The sequence below is a fragment of the Ctenopharyngodon idella genome, chromosome 6 (genome assembly GCF_019924925.1).
Source record: "Ctenopharyngodon idella isolate HZGC_01 chromosome 6, HZGC01, whole genome shotgun sequence".
NCBI lineage: Eukaryota > Metazoa > Chordata > Actinopteri > Cypriniformes > Xenocyprididae > Ctenopharyngodon > Ctenopharyngodon idella.
The window spans coordinates 2,584,849-2,604,005 of NC_067225.1; the positions used below are offsets into that span (position 1 = coordinate 2,584,849).

The 19,157-nt window shown below is 36.4% G+C and overlaps 1 protein-coding gene across 1 annotated transcript in view; it reads right to left on the bottom strand.

Moving 5' to 3' along the window:
* Positions 1-3,715: 3,715 nt before the first annotated feature.
* plxna1b (plexin A1b) overlaps positions 3,716-19,157 on the bottom strand; it is a 137,444-nt gene continuing 122,002 nt past the window's right edge. The window contains exons 24-32 of the mRNA XM_051896889.1: positions 16,785-16,931; positions 15,051-15,210; positions 14,746-14,849; positions 13,821-13,917; positions 10,820-11,010; positions 8,683-8,852; positions 8,378-8,590; positions 6,711-6,861; positions 3,716-6,626 (exon numbers count right to left, since the gene is read on the bottom strand). Coding sequence (XP_051752849.1) covers positions 6,531-6,626; positions 6,711-6,861; positions 8,378-8,590; positions 8,683-8,852; positions 10,820-11,010; positions 13,821-13,917; positions 14,746-14,849; positions 15,051-15,210; positions 16,785-16,931 — 1,329 coding nt within the window. The 3' untranslated portion in view covers positions 3,716-6,530. The remainder of the gene's footprint in view (positions 6,627-6,710; positions 6,862-8,377; positions 8,591-8,682; positions 8,853-10,819; positions 11,011-13,820; positions 13,918-14,745; positions 14,850-15,050; positions 15,211-16,784; positions 16,932-19,157) is intronic.

The following is a 19,157-nucleotide window of genomic DNA, read 5'->3' on the forward strand; positions in this document are numbered from 1 at the left end:
ACTTGAAGCATTGTGAAATGCAGTATTCAATGCACAAAGGAGTTTATATATATATATAAAATATACATATATATATGCTAGTATTCCATTCTGAACAGTGTGTCTCTGCCTGCATCATCATGAGCGGCTTCATAAGCCAGACATAAGGTTGTGATTAACACACTGGAAAAATCAAAGGACATACCGACTGTGATGCTCTTAGTCCAGGCGGGATCAGGCTGCGTGGAGCTTGTAAATCAGAGTGATGCCCACATTTCTGTGAGCCCAGATCAGAGCTGCTCACATGTGATGCGAAGTTTGCTAGGATGCAAAACAAGATCTTTATGGACTACAAAATCCAATCACATATTGTCATTCAAATTTTAAGTCACTCATAGTTTTTTTTTTTTTTTTTTAAAGGAACATTTGTGATGTGATCTGCGAAAACCCCTCACATGTTGAAATTTTACCTATCACAGGTTTCAATACCATATGAAAGCTGGATTCGAGCCCTTTCCAAATCTGTTTTTACTTCTTACATAGCTTGTCTGTAACAAAAGGTTATTTGAAGTCGGCTGATCGCTCTGATTTTCAGGAACGGAATTTTGAGAAAAACGGGTTTAAATAAATGTCACCCCCTTTTTTGGCACAGACATGAAAATGCACTATCCAAACATAAATGGTTGTAATTCAAGAATGCTTTGGAATATAGATATATAGAAGGTTGGTCTTGTTTTAAAGAAGACACATGTCAGATTATTGTAGAAGTGAAATAAATTATGAAAGTGATATAAAAAAAAAAAGTTATAGAAGTTTAAGTTTATGAAAATGTAAAAATATAATTGTTTATATTTTATAATAATATATTACAAAGCATGTTTTACTCTTAAACTGCAAGAAAATAGAAGCATAAAAGCCAAAAATGTCAACATTCCAAATTTTAGGTTGAAATATTTCAAAAATGAGCTTTCAGTAAGATTTTGTTTGGGCGCAGTACCAAACTTTTTCACTAGATGACACCCAAGCTCCATTACTGGCCATTTAAGGGCGCCTCCATTTTTTTGAGTGATCTGAACCATATATGTCCATATTTTCATTCATTTTATGAAGTAGACATCCTATTCAGAAGTAGTATGGGCATTTTGGCAGTATTTGATTTGAATTAAACCTCTAATAAACACATAATTAGAACATGTGTGTTCATTATAGCTCCGTTGTTCTCTTGTGCTCCGCCTTCTCACGATAACGTTGTATTAGAAAAAAAAAAAAAACTTTGCGTGCCATAGTTTATACAGGACTGGCGGGAAATTTGCATTAATACACCTTCATTCTACATGTTATGTGGTTTATTTTGATAGGTGAACTGTCCTTGTAGTGTTAAAAGAGGAAAAGCTATGGCCGTTTTTTTTTTTCTCCGCTGGGTGTGTTCTCGAACAGTAACGTTAGAGAAATTGCCACTATAAATCGCTATTTTTCTGCACTTAACAGGCGTATTTTTGCCAAGATATTTTCAGATATGATAGACAAGATAGAATGATAGTTTAATGAAAACCCAATTTTGACAAAAAAAAAAAAAAGATTATTTTCGACCTATTTTTTGACTTTACGGAAAACGTTCCATCGCACATCCGACTGGTTTTCCCAGATTTTACATTTACGTAACACATGCCAAACTCCACTAGCTACTTAAAGCAAAATCAATGAACAAACTGGTGTGACATCATTTCAAACAAAATCAGGGCTAAATGAAGTTTGTTTATAAGTTTGAACTTTCCGGAAAAGTCCATTGGTCAATGATGTAGGTGTGGCTCTCAGGCCCTGCTTTCTTTGCATGTAAATCTTCTCCAGTTCATTTCTTCTGTTCAGCCCGTTGAGGCCAGACGCGAGAAAAAACATAAGTTTGTATTACAAAGTGGCTCTCTAGTGTTTAAATTGCAGTCCTAACTGAAACAGTCAATTAACTTTTTTTCATACTTAATTACAGTATTAAGTATGAAAAAAAAAGTTAATTGACTGTTTCAGTTAGGACTGCAAAAGCTGAATGCTTTAAAGCAATCAAATGTTTAAAGTACTGAATTGCATAGCTGGTACAAACATATCCACGTCACAATGATCAGATGCTTTCTTAGCTACCATTTTTTCACCGCTCTCATTTTTATTGCGTTTATTTTGTTATTTAAAGGAAAGCGTACAGCACATATATACAGATTCATCTAAACATTGCTCTCAGCAGTGTGGGCGCCACTGAGATGTTCACTGACAGTATATCATTGTTCACGGATTTTTTTTTTTCTTTTTACCCCTAAGTAAAGAATGAAAAAGAACTTAACTGAGTAAATCAGGACATTATGCGAAATCTTCCAGAGCTGAATCACTCTCGTCAGGCTGAAGGTGAGGGAGAACAGGTGCTACTGAACCCCACAGAGCCGTCTGGCCCATGACTGAAGCACCCTGGGTCTGTTTCCATCAGACACACACTCACCTGTGAGATCTCCTCACCTGAGCAGCAGAGGGGCGGGAAGTGTCCTGTGTCCCGCTGGAGCTGGAGGTGACGGAGGGACAGGCAGAAAACCTGTAATTCTGTAATTTAGCCAGAACCTAGATAAAATGTGCTTTTCACACTTACACCCACACAAGGCCAGAAATAATTACATCTAAAAGCTAGCTGAATTTTTATACATGTAGAAACACTGAAAAAATAACACTGCCACTGACGTCTGCTAATTAGGAAGCTTTCTATGTGTTTATTTCAAAACTTCCTAGCACAGTTCTGAAAACTTTGCAGGCTTTCAGGGAATAGTTAATCTAAAAATAAATAAATTGTCATATTTACTCATCATCATGTCTTTCCAAACCTCTGAATTTCTTTTGGTGGAGCAAAATACTGGAAAAAAACTTTTTTTCCATAATGTAAACTAAGGCTGTTGAACTACAAGTGACAGAAAAATATAACATCATAACGCTATATTCCAAGTAGCAATGAGTAAAAGACGGTCTTTTACTAATTTTACACAGTTACTGGCCGAAATTTAAGTCATTATTCATTGATCAATATGCCATGCTAAAACACGCATAAGAAACAATGACAAATTAATAAACATCAAACCTTGACTAATAAAAAAGCTTTTGTGACTTGCGAGTCAAAGCATTGCTGTCAATGCTCACAGTCAGGCGTCCGTTCAACGGACGATGCTCCAGGTTCAAATAATTTCAACTTTGACCGCTTTGCCACATGAAAAACATTGTTTTAATATTTTTTGATTAACGCAGCATTTAAGATAAAGCAAAGGAATTTAAAATCCAATTAATTGGGGCAGATTAGTGTCATCTGGTGTCAGTGGTGGAAAGACAAAGAAAATCATGTGTAATACCATGGTATAACCTCTAGATGTCTGTAGAGGTCTACATAAATACATAAACAGGGTTACGCAATTTTTCTAGACATAATTACTTTTATTAGGTTTTGCATTTGGATTTTTTTTTTTATATATATGAAGACTTTTTTGTTTTAAATGTTGATCTGGACTGTCAGATTTTGCATTAATAATCAGTTAATATGTGTGCGCATAATTGTGCGTGTGTGTATTTTGCACTCATGTTTTACAGTTCATCCCGTTTATTGTGGTGTTCTTTAAATTTACATCATGCAGATTCAACAGAAATTATTAAAAATCCCTGATCTAAAAAGATTAAGTATTTACAGTACCATCAGAAAGACAGAAGAAAATCACCAGAGTCTTTTTAGCAAAAACATGTTTAATCTCTCCTTAATGCCTGTTTATTTACAAGTAGTAAATCTGCAAAAACAAAAAAACAAAACAAAAACAAAATTACACATGAATCGATACCAGTGACAGTCTGAGTCCTGAAGCATAATTGTTCAAAGGTCTTTTGTTATTTTAGTTTCACCAACAACACAAACCATTTTGCTTCATCTCTGTATTTTGTTCAGGTCTGAAGGAAAGATACTTCATTTTTTAGAAATTACTGGAAAGAAATGAAGCAAAGGAGGGATGAGGTTAGAGTTTCTATATCTGTGCTGCAGTATTATTGCATGTTATCAAGGTGGACCTTCATGGAGATCTTGAGTTAAAGAGCAGATTCATGAAAAGTGTAGAAGCCATTACAGGAACATATAAAAGAAGAGCAGAGAACACTTGAGAAGCACCAGTTTAGACACATTTCAATCTAAGAAACACAATGACAGGATCAAAATATAAATAAATTAAAACACAATGTGAATTTTTTTTTTTTTTTTTTTTTTTTTTTACATGTGATTTGAAATACAGGTGTAAACATTGAAAGTCCCTGGGAAGAACCGCAAGCCAAACGTTCAGATCATCATCAGTGAGTCCAGCAAACTGACCACAGCAGTTCTCTGGTCAAGAAATGACAAACTCAAGAGTGGAAGGAAGATCCTGAGATGTTTTGAACTCATTTTAAAGCATGTGAAATCAAACTAGACTGATTAGGAGGTCAACGGCCCATCCACTGCAGTTACACTGACCAAAAACATCAACACAACTTCAGTCAGTCGAATTCAACTGTGAGTGAGTCTGTGTGATACAGGATCAGTGGAGCAAAGTGCCGACATGCACCATCCTACTGACAGCACAAGGTTATTGCAAGAAGATTATATAGAGCAGATTTTAATGTCAAAATAAACCAGTCGAGCAGGGAAAAAAGTTAAAGTTTAAACAAAAGTGTTAAGATAAATCCTATTTTTCTGCTTTTTGACGACCTGGCTTTGACATCACTATCAGAGCGAGCAGATTACTTTAGTTACAACCAAGATAATAAACTGGATTTGAGGTTTGTTCACACCAAGAATGATAACTTTAATCATAAAATTTTAGCAGAGTGTAACGGCTCAGAGGACATATATAATTGGAATCACTTTGAGCAATTTATTTTTCCAGCTCATGAATGATTAAAAACATTGACAGCCAATCAAAATCCTTCCCATTTAAAGGTTTTATTTACAGAACATATCAGAAGTGCAAGCTTGGAATGAACAATGTTATTGTCCATTGGTGTGGATGCTAATGTAGTTATCGTTCTTGGTGTGAACAGGCCTTTAGCTTTTACTTAGCCATTTTAGTTGCATGTTATTGAGGAAAAGTTGCCAATATATCCGATATATTTGGTCTGATTTCCTGGAAAAGGAATCAGACCAAATATATCGGACCAATGTATTTGGTCTGATTTCCTGGAAAAGAAACAGCAAATTTTAAATCTAATAGACATGTTGATCTCATGGGGTCTTTAATATGAGAAACTGGCCAAAAAATCTTCAGAAGAGACTCATCAAGAACATGGAAGATTGAGTAAAGATAATAGAGAATCTAGAACAATATTTCACCACATTTCATACCTGCTCATACCACTTTACTGCGTTATGAAGCCATAAACAATAAAACATTCTCCCATGAACGATGGATCTCATGTTCAAGAGGAAACAAACGTATCAAAACAAAAGCAGCTCTTCAAATAGTTGGACAAACATGCAGTCGTCTCTTAAAGTGTTCGATGAAACCAGAGCGATTGATCAGTCTAAATCAATCAGGATTGCTCAGGTCCGTCTCATTAAAGACAAAAGGCCATTTCTCTTTTCTGATCACGGAGGCTGAAGGCCTGATGAACGAGCGTCTCCTCCCTCCGTATCGACATGCCGCAGAAACACTGACTCATGGATCTGAAACAATTCACTCGGCCTCATTTTCACTCATTTATTTCAGCTCAGTCTCAGTAAATGTAGTGATTTTTTCAGAAGATGCTGAAAGACCAGGATGATCGAGTGTAATGAGTACACGTGTACGAAAAGTGAGTTTGTTTGGTGTCTAAAATCAAGAGCCCGTCCTGTAGCATCTGATGAAATAGTAATTAAAGCTTTGCAGTTCAGTCAAAATAAAAAAATGTGTCATTTTTGGAAGAATTATCTCTCCTGTCATAATTTTTTTCATTGTAAAACAATCAGAGCACATTCCTACTTCACAAACCTTTTTCAGCATTAAACAACATTCAAATAAAACATGGCACAAGACAAGATTTTTATTCATATTTTTGTAATTTTTTTCCTTCTTTTTGTCATTGTGTAATGTCAAATTCACCTTCGTCAACACTACTGTATGTAAAGAATAAAACAGACGCACCGTTGCGTTTGCCCAACGTTGTGTACATGGAGATGGAGGCAGTTGCTCGTTGATTCTGTAAACTGTGCAAATTCAGCAGAAACACAAGTGGCAAAGAGAGCGGAGAGGGGCAGTCGATAAAATTTGTACAAAATAATAAAACATTGTAAACACGCAATCAGTGTCCTTTGATCCGCCGCGATCATTGGCTCGTGACACAGTCACATGACTTCATTAGAGGTCCTAAACGTCCTCATTGTCTCTTCAAAACAGGAAAGAGCGTCTTTGTCCGTGTTGTGTGAAAACATCCACCGCACTCAACAAATCATCCAAAAACAACGCAAAAAATCTACACCACCTACATTCAGCATTGTGGTTTTGTCCGTGTAAAAACACACCAACTGACTTTGAGAGTCCCGATCAGCTGGAAAGAGCCATCGTGTCAATCACCTGCTCCAGTTTAGACCTCAATCTCTGGCGGCGGGACTGTTCATCCCGCTCTAGAGCCGACAGGATCTACAAAAGCCGAACGAGAAAAACCAGTGAATACATGACAACGAGACAGCAGATGGAGAGCGTTTTGAGGCCTTTGCTACTTACCTCGTCCTTGTATTTGGTGATATAGGAGAAGATTTCGTGCAGCGCACTCATGCTGTTGAACTGACTTAAATGGAGACGCGATTGTTCAGCCAGATACGCGCTCATATCCTGATCGCTGATCGCAGGCATCCGAGAGATATCAGAGTAATACCTGCACATCACACACACACACAGCGATCGATTAGCAGTTTAACACACCCGTCAGCAGATCAAACACAGCAAAAAATGTTCATCCAGACATCTGCTGTAAATGTGTAGACACACTTTAGATAAAAGCTTCAAAGATCAAAGTTTCATATTCTACACTTCAGAGCATTTTATTACCTGTATGTGCAATTACAACATCAGCATTTCTAGCACTAAAAATGATTGAATGAGCTCTTTTTTTTCTTTCTTTTTTTTGCAGTTTGGTTTAAATAAATGGTGAACTACAGAGGCTGTTTTGCATTATGAACACTAGTCTATATTAGAATGTCTACATAGTAGGGTTGGACAATATATACACTACCGTTCAAAAGTTTGGGGTCAGTACATTTTTGTTAAATAAATAAATAAATACTTTTATTCAGCAATGATGCTTTAAATTGATCAAAAGTGACAGTAAAGACATTTACAATGTTACAAAAATTTTTATTTCAAATAAATTCTGTTCTTTTTCTACTTTCTATTCATCAAAGAATCCTGTAAAATAAATTGTATTACGTTTTCCACAAAAATATGAAGCAGCACAACTGTTTTTAACATTGATAATAATCAGAAATGTTTCTTGAGCATCAAATAAGCATATTACAATGATTTCTGAAGGATCACGTGACACTGAAGACTGGAGTAATGATGCTGAAAATTCAGCTTTGATCACAGAAATAAATTTAATTTTACAATATATTTACATAGAAAACAGTTGTTTGAAATTGTAATAATATTTCACAATTATTTTTCTCCTTTATTTTTGAAATGCAGCCTTGGCGAGAATAACCGATCCCAAACCTTTGAATGGTAGTGTAAAACAATTATACAATTATAGTGTAATAATCTCAATATTTTCAGCTTTTGATGATATTCAACACACAAACTATTTAAAATGTTAGATTTAAAAAATAGTAAAGAAATATAGCTAAAATAGTCAAGGCATGTTTTTACACGGTTTTTCACTATATAAACATAATCATTATACCAATATAACAATACATAGTGATAAAAAGATATATTTACAGTACATATGTTTTTGCTAAAAAAATAATTCTAATATATGAAAAAAATTCCACACAGAGACATCTGTGAACATTTTTAAATTGTTGATTCTAAATGATTCATTCTAACTGATTCACACAAACAGACATTTTGAACTGAATCATGTAAATGAATCAAACTTAAATACCAACTTAACTAATGGTATTTTTGCTACTGAAGTATAAGTCAGAGATGCTATTAAAAGATCTGTCATGATGCAAAACCTTAGGAAAGTTGGTCAGATAAAAAGTGCATATCTTGCGATATCTACAATGTAGCTTAACTGCACATTGTGAATATATTATGAACAGATATATCATCCAGCATGTCAATGGATATGGTAGCATGTAGCTTTTCTAGTGTAAACTCTATTTCAAAAGACTAAGAAACATTCTGTTAAGTAAAGTGAGCCCTTCATGAACATCCCCGTGTCATACCTCTCCACCCAGTTCTTGTAGTTAGGGATGTCTTTAGCGTAGAGCAGCTTGTTGGAGGGTGAGTCTTTGCCCAGCTTGTGTTCTGACGTGGAGCAGGAGTCCATGAAGGTCTGAGCCACTACGGACAGACACGCGTCTGTAATGCTGTTCTTATGAATGTCGAACACAAACTGAGGGTTCTTGATCACGTTCACCCAGAACCTCAGCGGCAAACTGCAGAGGAAAAGAAACAACGTTAGAATACAAAGAGAGGATGTAAACATGCTTTCAATGAGCTCCTCGATTTCCAGACCACACAAGCTCACCAGTTGCTCTTCCACGTGTGCCTGACGTCGGGATCTGATATCACGTGTCTGTCGGCCTGCTCGTCTAAGAAGTCGAACATGTATTTGATGGCCAGAGGAAGTGCGCTGCCCCGGTGGGCCGTACTGAAGATGGTCTCAAACAGGTCATCTACAAACTTCTGCAGTGTACCCTGTGAGAGATGATCAATCAATCAAAAATGAGCACAGACTGTTTGTGAATATTCTTTACAGAAAATAACATTTCCGTAGAGCAAAAATGTCATTTTGTAAAAGTAAACTGAAAAAGTAAAATTCTTCAATGTAAACTTATTAATCTTTGTAAAGATAAACGTAAAAATCTAGATTCTAAATTCTACAACTTTTGTAACTCTGTGCTCACAATTTTTACTTTTGCTTGTTTGTTCGTAGATCTTTATAGTAAATATCATTAATAGATTTGATATTCTGTTATCTAATGAAGTGACATTCAGACATTTTTAAGTGTGACTTGATTAAAGCTGCTGTAGATTCTGATGTACGTGTTCTTGAGCACTACAGAGCTGCTGGGAAATGCAACTGAGATTTCTGTGTACTGTCAGACGGAGACGGGAGCATAGGATGGATAAAGACCTAGTTTTTCCCAAACCGCTCAATAAGCAAAGGTCATTGGTCTAATTAAGATACAGTTCTTCATGAGAGTGGGACCACTGGTAAATGTTAATGAGCAACTAGTCATTCACACACAAAGGTCAACACTAACTGTCTGAGGACTTCAGCTAAGAAAATCAGACATGGGCTTCAAAAGTGAGGCAATTAGTTTGAATGTGTGTGTGTGTTTATCAAGACGGAGAATATTAGTGACAGATTTCAGTGTACTAAACACTCCTGAGTAATACATTAGAAAAATATAGTAAATTATAGTGATTTTTTCTGATTAAAAGTATGTGACAGTGTTGTTATTGTTAACTAAAACTATTAAAAAAAAAATTCAGTAATTTAAATAAAATCTAAATATAAGATCAAAAACTTAAACCTAAAAAACTTGATGAATTAAATTTGAATGAAAATTAGAACTGAAATGAATGTTTATGCAGTGAAGTCCTAAAATTACTAAAACTAAAGCTAAAAATAAAAATAAAAATAAAAAGCCAAATAGAAACATTCTTTAAAAAAAGCAACTAAAAGAAACAAAAGCACATAAAAAATGACTAAAACTCAAAAACAGAAAATGTATAAAAAATAAAAGCTAATTCAAATATGAATAAATACTATAATAATAATATTTAGCTGTGTCTCATTTATTGGCTGCATACATCATTGAGGCTGCCTCATTTCAGTAAAGTAACCACTATGTTCCAAAATAATTAAGAAATTACAACAATTTATGATTCACAAGGAATAACTGTCAATTTTATAATGGTTACTTTTATAAAATAAGATGTACGCGGCCGACAAATGCGACCTTCGAAATAAGACAGCTCATATAATACTAAAATTAGTTTTTTTTTTTTTTTCAGAATGGTATGCAGTTTGTACTACAGTACGTGGAAATCTATATGCACAAATACTCAGATGATCTACTACATTTGAAGTATACGATAGAACACTCTTCAACAATGCATCAATGCTTGACTCAACCTTCCATTTCCAGTCTAACAAACAAATGATTTATAATGAGTGATTTTTATTGATGCTATCTATTATTTTTAATATGCTTAATCTTCTCTTTTAGAAAGTATTTCTAAATGAAGAATATACTGCTTGAAGTTTTTCAAGGTACTTTTGATATCCCTGATAAAGTGCAGTATGCAATACACACTAAGTGCATCCCACGTGTTCTTGTGCACTATTCTATGCTGTTCTGTAGTATAAATAGAGTGAGTAGTGTGTTCAAACTGAAAATTCTAAATAGAAAAAGTGCACTTTAAATACCTGGATGATGCACTTAATTAACTGAAAAGTATGGAATGTTGGACACTTCATGCACTGAAGTGTCACAGCTGCAATTATGTAGTGGAGGGGTTATCAGATTCTGATGCTGGATGGCAAAATAACCTTATAAAATTCATACACTACACAGTTGAGTGTATAAGTACATAGTGTATAAGTGCATAGTGTAGAGTGCATCATTTGGGACACAACTCATGTCTCTTCTCACCTTGGTAGCCAGCAGGCGCGTCAGGTAGATCTCGGACACCATCTTGCTGCCGCGGTCGCCCTCCCTCTGGTCCATGTGGTCGTGGTTCTTCACCAGGTGCCAGAGTTTGGTTCCGCTCTCCAGGTCTGGCGTGATCATGGGCGTCCGCGAGCGAAGGCTGTCGGGACTGCTGGCAGTTCTCAGCATGCTCTCTATTGAGACAAAGTGACAAGAGAAATTACATTTATTACATTTAGTTGTTTGTCTTCGCTTCAGTAACTTCATGAGAAGCTTTTGATCTTAAAAAATATGCAAACAAACTGTATAACTAAAGAGAAACTAGACTGGAGAGAAATTATAAATTAAGAGTGAAATACAGGGGGAGTGACAGTCCAAAACAATATTACCTAGAGATAAAAACCTAGTGATAAATCAAAATTGGGCAGAGAGTAAAAACTGTTTCTTTTCTCTCTCTTCCTCCCTCACTGGCAAAACACAGACTCTGGATTTGATATCCATCATTTCCAGTCTGTCTGAAGCTCTGGACCGCTGTAATCATTCCACTGAGGACCAGAGCATTAGGATAGACAACAACACCACAAACACACAATACTGCTGCACAGAGGAAAACCATGCCAAAGAGAAACATATAAATAAAGAAAGACAGAAAGGCTATGTTCGGAATAAAATAGGCTACTACGGTAATGCTTACTACACTATTTATTCTGTATACTGCCTATTTTTTGACATTTGTGAAAAAATATAATTTAGTTTTTGCTATTTTAATTCATTTCTGAGTACAAATTTATTAAAATTTAGTTTAAAATTTATGCTGATTACTTCCAGTTTGTTACACTAGTAACGGAATACTGCCTTGGCAACTACAGAAACTGAAATAAGTAAGGAATGACTGATGACGGGCCGTTGAATTATTAGAAAATAATGCTTACCCGATGCGGCCACGACACAAAGCGTTGTGTCCGTTCTTCTGTGTAGGACTAATTTCTTACATGTCTAATCCCACACTTCCATTGCTAATTCCAAAGCGTAATTTTAGAGCTAGTAACGTAGGCTCGAACCATTGATAGCAGACTAATGCTGCTATTAATGCAGTTATTAGAGAGAGAGAGAGAGAGAGAGAGAGAGAGAGAGAGAGAGAGAGAGAGAGAAAGAGCGTGAGCATATTACGTAAGTCTGTGCATCTCTACTAATAGCGAAACTGTAAGTTTATCTGCTTCAAGAACAGCGCTGTTATTACCTTGCTAGTGGGAAATGTCATGTAGCTTTTAAGTTGTTAAAGGGTTAGTTCACCCAAAAATGAAAATTCTGTCATTAATTACTCACCCTCATGTTGTTCCACACCCGCAAGACCTTTATTCATCTTCAGAACACAAATTAAGATTTTTTTATGAAATCCGAGAGGTATATGACTCCTCAATAGACAACAATTTAATAACCACTGTCAAGGTCCAAAAAAAATTGTTAAATCGCTGTCTATTGAGGAGACATAGCGCTCTCGGATTTCATCAAAAATATCTTAATTTGTGTTCCGAAGATGAACGAAGGTCTTACAGGTGTGGAAGACATGAGGGTGAGTAATTAATGGCAAAATCTGACTTTACTGATAAAATCGTCAGAGCAGCGCTGACAACACATTTCTGTGCGAGTGTGTGTCCATACTGTATGTGTGTTCGAGTGAGAGAGCGAGTGGAAGAAAAAGAGTATGTGCTTTCCGACAATTTTTTTGCAATTTTGTTGCAAAAAACATTTATTTTATCCTATTGTTTACTATATGTATTTGCTTGGTCAGTGTCTTTGTGGGTTTTGGTTCTTTTGCTGTTGTAGGCTGTAAAGTGAAGTGAAATGGAACTATAACGTGGTCAAGACCTGCCTGGAACTACTTTAGCTGTGTTTCCCTGAAAATAATTACACACCTTAGAACGTTCGTCAACCAATCAGATTCAATCATTCAACAGCCCCGTAGTAGGGCAGGGACAATGCTATCGCGATTCGTGGATAATTTCTGATATTTTAAAAACGCATCGCAAATTGATTCTGAGTTTAGTTTTTAACAGCAGATGGTGCTCTAGGCTAGTTTTTAACTGCATGCTCAAATGCTCACGAAGAAGACCACTCGTGCGTTCGGCTGAGTCTGATAATGTATTTGGACCTCAGAATGCTTTTATGACGTGAGATTAATGTAAACAGCCCATTGCAATCACCCTTGTAATTCGCTTCAACCTTTTTGAACTTTATGAATAATTATTTTATAGAAGGTTTAAGTGGTGTAAGGAACTGGAAGGAAGCAGAGTACGTCTGTTTCTAAAACACGCAGTGCCACCTGCGGTTGAAAACTAAGCTCAGAATCAATTCGAGAGAGGATCACGATACATACTGAAAATATCAGAATCGATCCAGAATAATTTCTCGATTCGCAATGCATCGATGTATTGTCCCAGCCCTACCCCGTAGTATAAATAAGTTTAAGCTGAAGTATTAAATTGACTAAAACTGAAATAAAAAATTAAAGCTAAATAGAAATGTATTTAATAAAAACAAAAACTAATAAAAATGACAAAAACATTTAATAAATTACTAAAAACTTGAAAATATAAAAATAAAAGCTATACACTGGCAATAGACCTTATTCACAGCAGCGCCGTCTTTGATTTTTAACGGGAATGAAAGCGAGACTGTTAGGGATAGACATACATCTCTTCAGTGGGTTGTACTGCTATATAATGTGTTTTTGGATTGTTCTGCTGACGAAACACTGCAAAATATCTTTCCAAGAAATTTCAGTAGTCAAAAAACTCCCGACAACATGAGCCGTGAAAAATTATAAGTGATCTAGGAGCTTCATACAGGTTTTTATAGCGGATGCCTAACAGCCTCGCTTTCATAACTGTCATGGCGCTGCTCTGAATAAGGTCTAAGGAAGGTCAGGTTTAGTCCATTGTGGAATGCAGTATGTTCTGATTTCATGCTGCACTAGAGACAGAGAGAAGCAGAGCTCCCTCACCGTATCTGCTGAGGGATTTGGTGAACGTCGAGGAGTTTGAGATGTTGTAGGCGGAGTTTTGCTTAGGGACCAATGCGATTGCTGACCCATCTGTTACCTAGACAACAGAGAGAGAGACAGATTGACACTGACACTGTCTATTACCGACACAAATACATCAGACAATCAGCACTGGCCAATATCTGCATCAGTCTGATCAAGCTGATCAAGCAAAAATTGTAAAACTGAAATTTTGGAAAAACAAAACAAAAAGTACAATACTATATTGTAAAAAATGTGTAAACATGAAAAAGTTAAATTCTTCCATGTAAACCTATTAAGATTCTACATTTTAAAATCTACAGAGACACTTTTTTGTGACTTATAAATTGAGTCATATCAGATATCAGCCATAAATTCTAAATTGTAAAACTGAAATTCCGTAAAGACGAACATGTATAAATCTATTTTGTAAAATTACAATTTTGTAAATGTGAAAATGTTAAATTTGCACATTTGTAACAATAAATATGTAAAATTCTGATTCAAAATTCTAGAGCTTTTTTGCAAGCACAGACTTGTAATGTCGGTCATCATTTCAGTTATAAGCCATAAATTCTATATCATAAAATTTGTACATTTGTAAAGATAAACTAATCTAAATCTAAAATCTAGAGTTTTTTTGTGAACACATTTATTTCAGTCATCATATGATCATCAGACATAAAAATTATGATCAGTTATCAATATCTAGATCAGTGCATCTCTACTGCTTTTGTGGTTTTGTGAAGTGTTGCTATGGTTACCTGATCGTGCGCTATGTGTTAAAATGCTTCAATTGTCACCTAGTAACTTGCTGAGGGGTTGCCATGGTTACTGGGCAGCGGGGTGTAGAGGTGTTGCCATAGTAACCTGGCAGAAGATGTGCAGAGGCCACTGCAGTTACCTGATAGTGTGCCAGTGTGTTGAGACGTTTCCAGTCGTTGTCGATCTTAGTGGTGACGTCCTCGTCCTGGAGAATGATACGAGCCATGCGACCCTGCCGCCACTCTGTTCAGAGAAACACACATGAGCAAAAAAAATCATTCTATGTACAGATAATCTAGACATTTTTTTGCTGGTTAGCTGGTTATTTATGATCAATTGCTGGAGTTAAAGTCAACCTGGTTGAGCAACTTGTTCAAGCTGGTAGACCACACTGTAACCAACCACAATAAACCAGCTTTACTTGATTGATCATTATTTTCATACCGAGGTCCATGTCTCCGACTTTCGGCCGCTGCGAGTACGGAGTGCCTTTAAACACGGCGTCCAGCAGTTTCTCTTTGACCTGTGTGATGGTGTCGCAGTTCAGGCATTTAACGGTGACCTCTGCGCCGTTCTCATTCTCTGGGTTAATGCAGTGCAGCGTCTGCAGACCACAGCAAGCACAAAAACCACTTAAATAAATCACATAAACATTATTTACTGAAATAAAGTATAGCTGAATAATATTAAAGTGATTAAAGTGCCCCTATTACGCTGTTTTAAAGGTTCCTAATTTTGTTTTGGAGTCTCCTACAACAGGTTTACATGGATCCAAAGTCAAAAACACTTAAATTTTCTCATAATATCCATTGCACCATCAGCTCTTTTCTCACAGTGTCTGAAACGGTTTGATCAAGGATTCGGACTCTCTGAAACCCCTCCGAGAGCTGCTGATTGGTCAGATGGCCCAGTCTGTTGTTGGGTTTATACTTAAATATTACTAATATTTAAATTATATTCGAATTTAAAAGGCATAATTTCTGTTAGGGGGGAAAAAGGCTTTTGGCTTGTCTCTTGAGGCCACAAGAGGGTGCAATGACCAAAATATTAATGCACCACATTAAACTGTTTATTCAAATCAATGAAATAACATGACTGACTGTACAAAAAAGTGCATAACGTTTATAAATCAAATATAATGTCGTAAATTGCATAAACAATTATGAACAAAACAGTATCGTTTATTTATGCATAGTTTAATACAAAGCAAAAGCGCAGATCACAAGGAGTACTTTTTGTGTTTAAAAACATGAGATGCAGTAGAATGGGAAAAAAAACGCACAAGTCTTGAGGCATGTTTTTAAAAAGTTGAACTTTTAATTTTAAGTATTTCTAAACATGCGGCTTTCTGTTGCGAGATGAGAGTGCAATGGTCAAAGATGTCTGTCTAGCGCATGTTTACATAGAAAACAATGGAAAAGCAGTGCAGAAAATGCGTTCTGTGTGAACGGCTTGATTACGGTTTAGTTCTGGATAGGCTAAGAAAAACATTAAACCGCAACAACTCTAACATCATCATGATCATATCTTGTGCGCACACTTAAAATTAAAATGCACCTTTTTGCATTCGAATGTGGATTTTTAAATTTGACGAATATTCAAAATTCGAATTTTAATTTGACAGCCTTAGTCTGTTGTGATTGGTTGGAAAACAAACGCTCATTAACATATCTGAATATCAGCTCTTCCTCAGCACTTGATACACAGTGATATGAACAGTAACAATGGTGTTGATTTTACCACATCAAATCTCATCAAAGTGGATTTGCTTTGGCAGCAGAAAACAGCATCTTCTCGACATGTACAACACAAAGCAAACTCTTCCAGTCTCAGTAACAACTATGGTGTTTGAGGGCGGGGCAAAGCAGACAATGTTCACCGACAGCTAATGAAGACCATAGTCTGGCATTATTCAAATGAGTTACAAACCTACGTAGGTTCAGCAGGAAGTAAGACTGGAATTACTGACAACTCGTTTCAGGCAGTTCAGAATCGCTTCTTTGATCTTTGAAACTGCAGACTTTTTGCAAAAATCCCTATTAGACATGACATTTCATGTACTATCTGGGCACTTTAACACTTAAAACAAGCAATACAGACAACTATGACAAGATTCTGTCATAGCTTCAGATGCATTCAGAACCATTGCTTGTTGATTTTGAACTGGGAGTCACTGACCAGTGTTTTGTAGTCGATCTGTTGTCGGATGAGTTTGTCTTCACTGAGGGAGTATCTGGCCTCTCCGGTGATGGCGTCTATGGGCCCTTTTTCCATCTGCTGCTTTATAGCACAATACAGCATGAAGAGGGGCTCACCTGCACACTCCTGAACACACAGGACAGATATTAGAGAGTGAGATTAGACCTCAGAATAACACATGAAGACATACTCAAAGGGAAGCACTTGTATATTTAAGGGTCAGATAATAGAAAGTTTCTTGTCCTAAAACAGTCCCAAAACAGACCCAAATAACTCATGCATGCACACCTGTCTGACTCTAGGAGAAGCTATAACCAGCCAATTCATGCTTTTGCTTATAAATTAGGACCGTATAAGGTAAATTAATCCTTCAGTTTCTCCATTTCATCCTGGCAAAAGCACCATGCCATTTTGAGTTTCACTCAGCAGTAATATTAATAGCGAATGGCCGGTCATCATGGAATTTACACAACATAAGATTGCTTCATTTTGTGAGAAGTGAATAAGTGTTCATGAATATTTAAAATTATATGTGCCTGAAAAGCTTTCCTTTTTCCCAATGCACTTTCCATGGTTATGGATTTTCAAATACAGCCCAGTTTATATGAGAATTGGGGTTTATAAAAAGTCTTGAAAAATGTGGACACCAGGACAATCTGGGGACGCGTCCCAAATGACATCAATTTCTGGTCCTGTGGGCCGTTATAAATAAAGTGTCTCCATAACTGTGTGATCGAGGAAGTTTTCCACCATTGGATAACTGTGTCTGCAGCATCCATTCTTCCAATTTTGCCAATAGTAGTCATTTTCTCCACTTTGCCCAATGATTGACACTTGTGGATATATTTGTACTCGTGCCTCTCGCTCTCATTCTGCCCATTTCACAGCACTCCACCACTCTGTGACCATGAAATGAGTGCAAGTCATATACTGTTAGTGGGCCACGCCCTGTTTTTATTTTTGCACATCTACTCCAGCCACTTTATCTCACTAATAATGAAAAATCCCTAATTTTACCTATTTCATTATATAATTCAATACCTTTTGAATGAATGATGTTTCTGCTCTCTGGCATATTTATAGTTGGCTTTCATATTTGGTTTCTGATCATATATATTTGCAGTTGTAGCAATACTGACATCATGTAAAATTCTTTCACTATTACTATTTCACTGATCTAAAATAACCCATGCAAAGTAAATATGCAAGGTAGTATTCAGTAATATTATCGATTTAACTGGACTCTCATTGATCACTTGAACGAGAGTAAAAACACAATCAAACGGCTTGTTTCAAACTCTGAAATGTCTTGAAGAGCTAATGTGCAACTCCTACAAAAATAAATAAGACAAAACACAGAATCCTGTGACTCCCAGGAGCCTCAGCCATGTAAAAACGGCTGTTTAGACGTGGAAATGAGCGGCGGGGCACGTGAACAGACCCGAGGCGAACAGACGAGCGATGGAGGGTTAATAGAAGGCTAATGACTGTGGAGGAGAGAGCTGGAAAACACTTCAGAGCATGATAGGTGTCAAACAGCCAATCACACGCCTCTCTCTCTCCGTTTTACTCAGTCTCTTCCTCCTACACACATTCTCTGGCTTTCATCATTTACAACTGCTGCTCTTCTCGTCTCGGTCTCACTAATTTGATCATCATCTTCGTTCTATCAGTGCCGTCTGTCTCCTGAGAGTTTGTCTCTGATGCTTGACAGAAATGTTCCCAAACGAGAATGCAGAACACACCACAAGATCAGTGCATTAGGCTTTAAAGACAATATAATATCAAATTTTACTTTCTTAAAGGTGATGTGTGAATTTTTTTTTTAACTAAATACCTTCTTGTAGAAAAAAAAAAATTTGTAACACTGCTTTCAAAACATTGATTTGTTTGTTTAACACAACTGATTCGACCAATGGTGAGAGTTTGGGGGCGGGACTATCATTTTGATTGACCAATGGCAGAAGGGGTGTTCAGGAAACTAGTTTGAAAGTAAGCCACATTGTTTATGTTAAAGTGGCCATATTATGCCCTTTTACAATGTCTTGATTTTGTTTTTGGGCTCTACTAGAACAGATTTTCATGCTTGAATGTTCAAAAAACATAATTTTTTTCCCATATTTGACATTGTTGCAGCTCCTCTCTTCCTAGTCTGTCAGTAACACTCTGTTTAGCTCCTGTCTGTATGAAGCCCCTCCTTCTGAAAAGCACAATGTGCTCTGATTAATCAGCTGGACCAGTGTGTTGTGATTGGTCAAGCGTTTTGAGCGTGTTTGGGAAATGTCCCGCCCCTTACCATAACCACGAGTTTCTCCACACTACTAACTATCTCAACCAGGCCTCGCCTCTTTA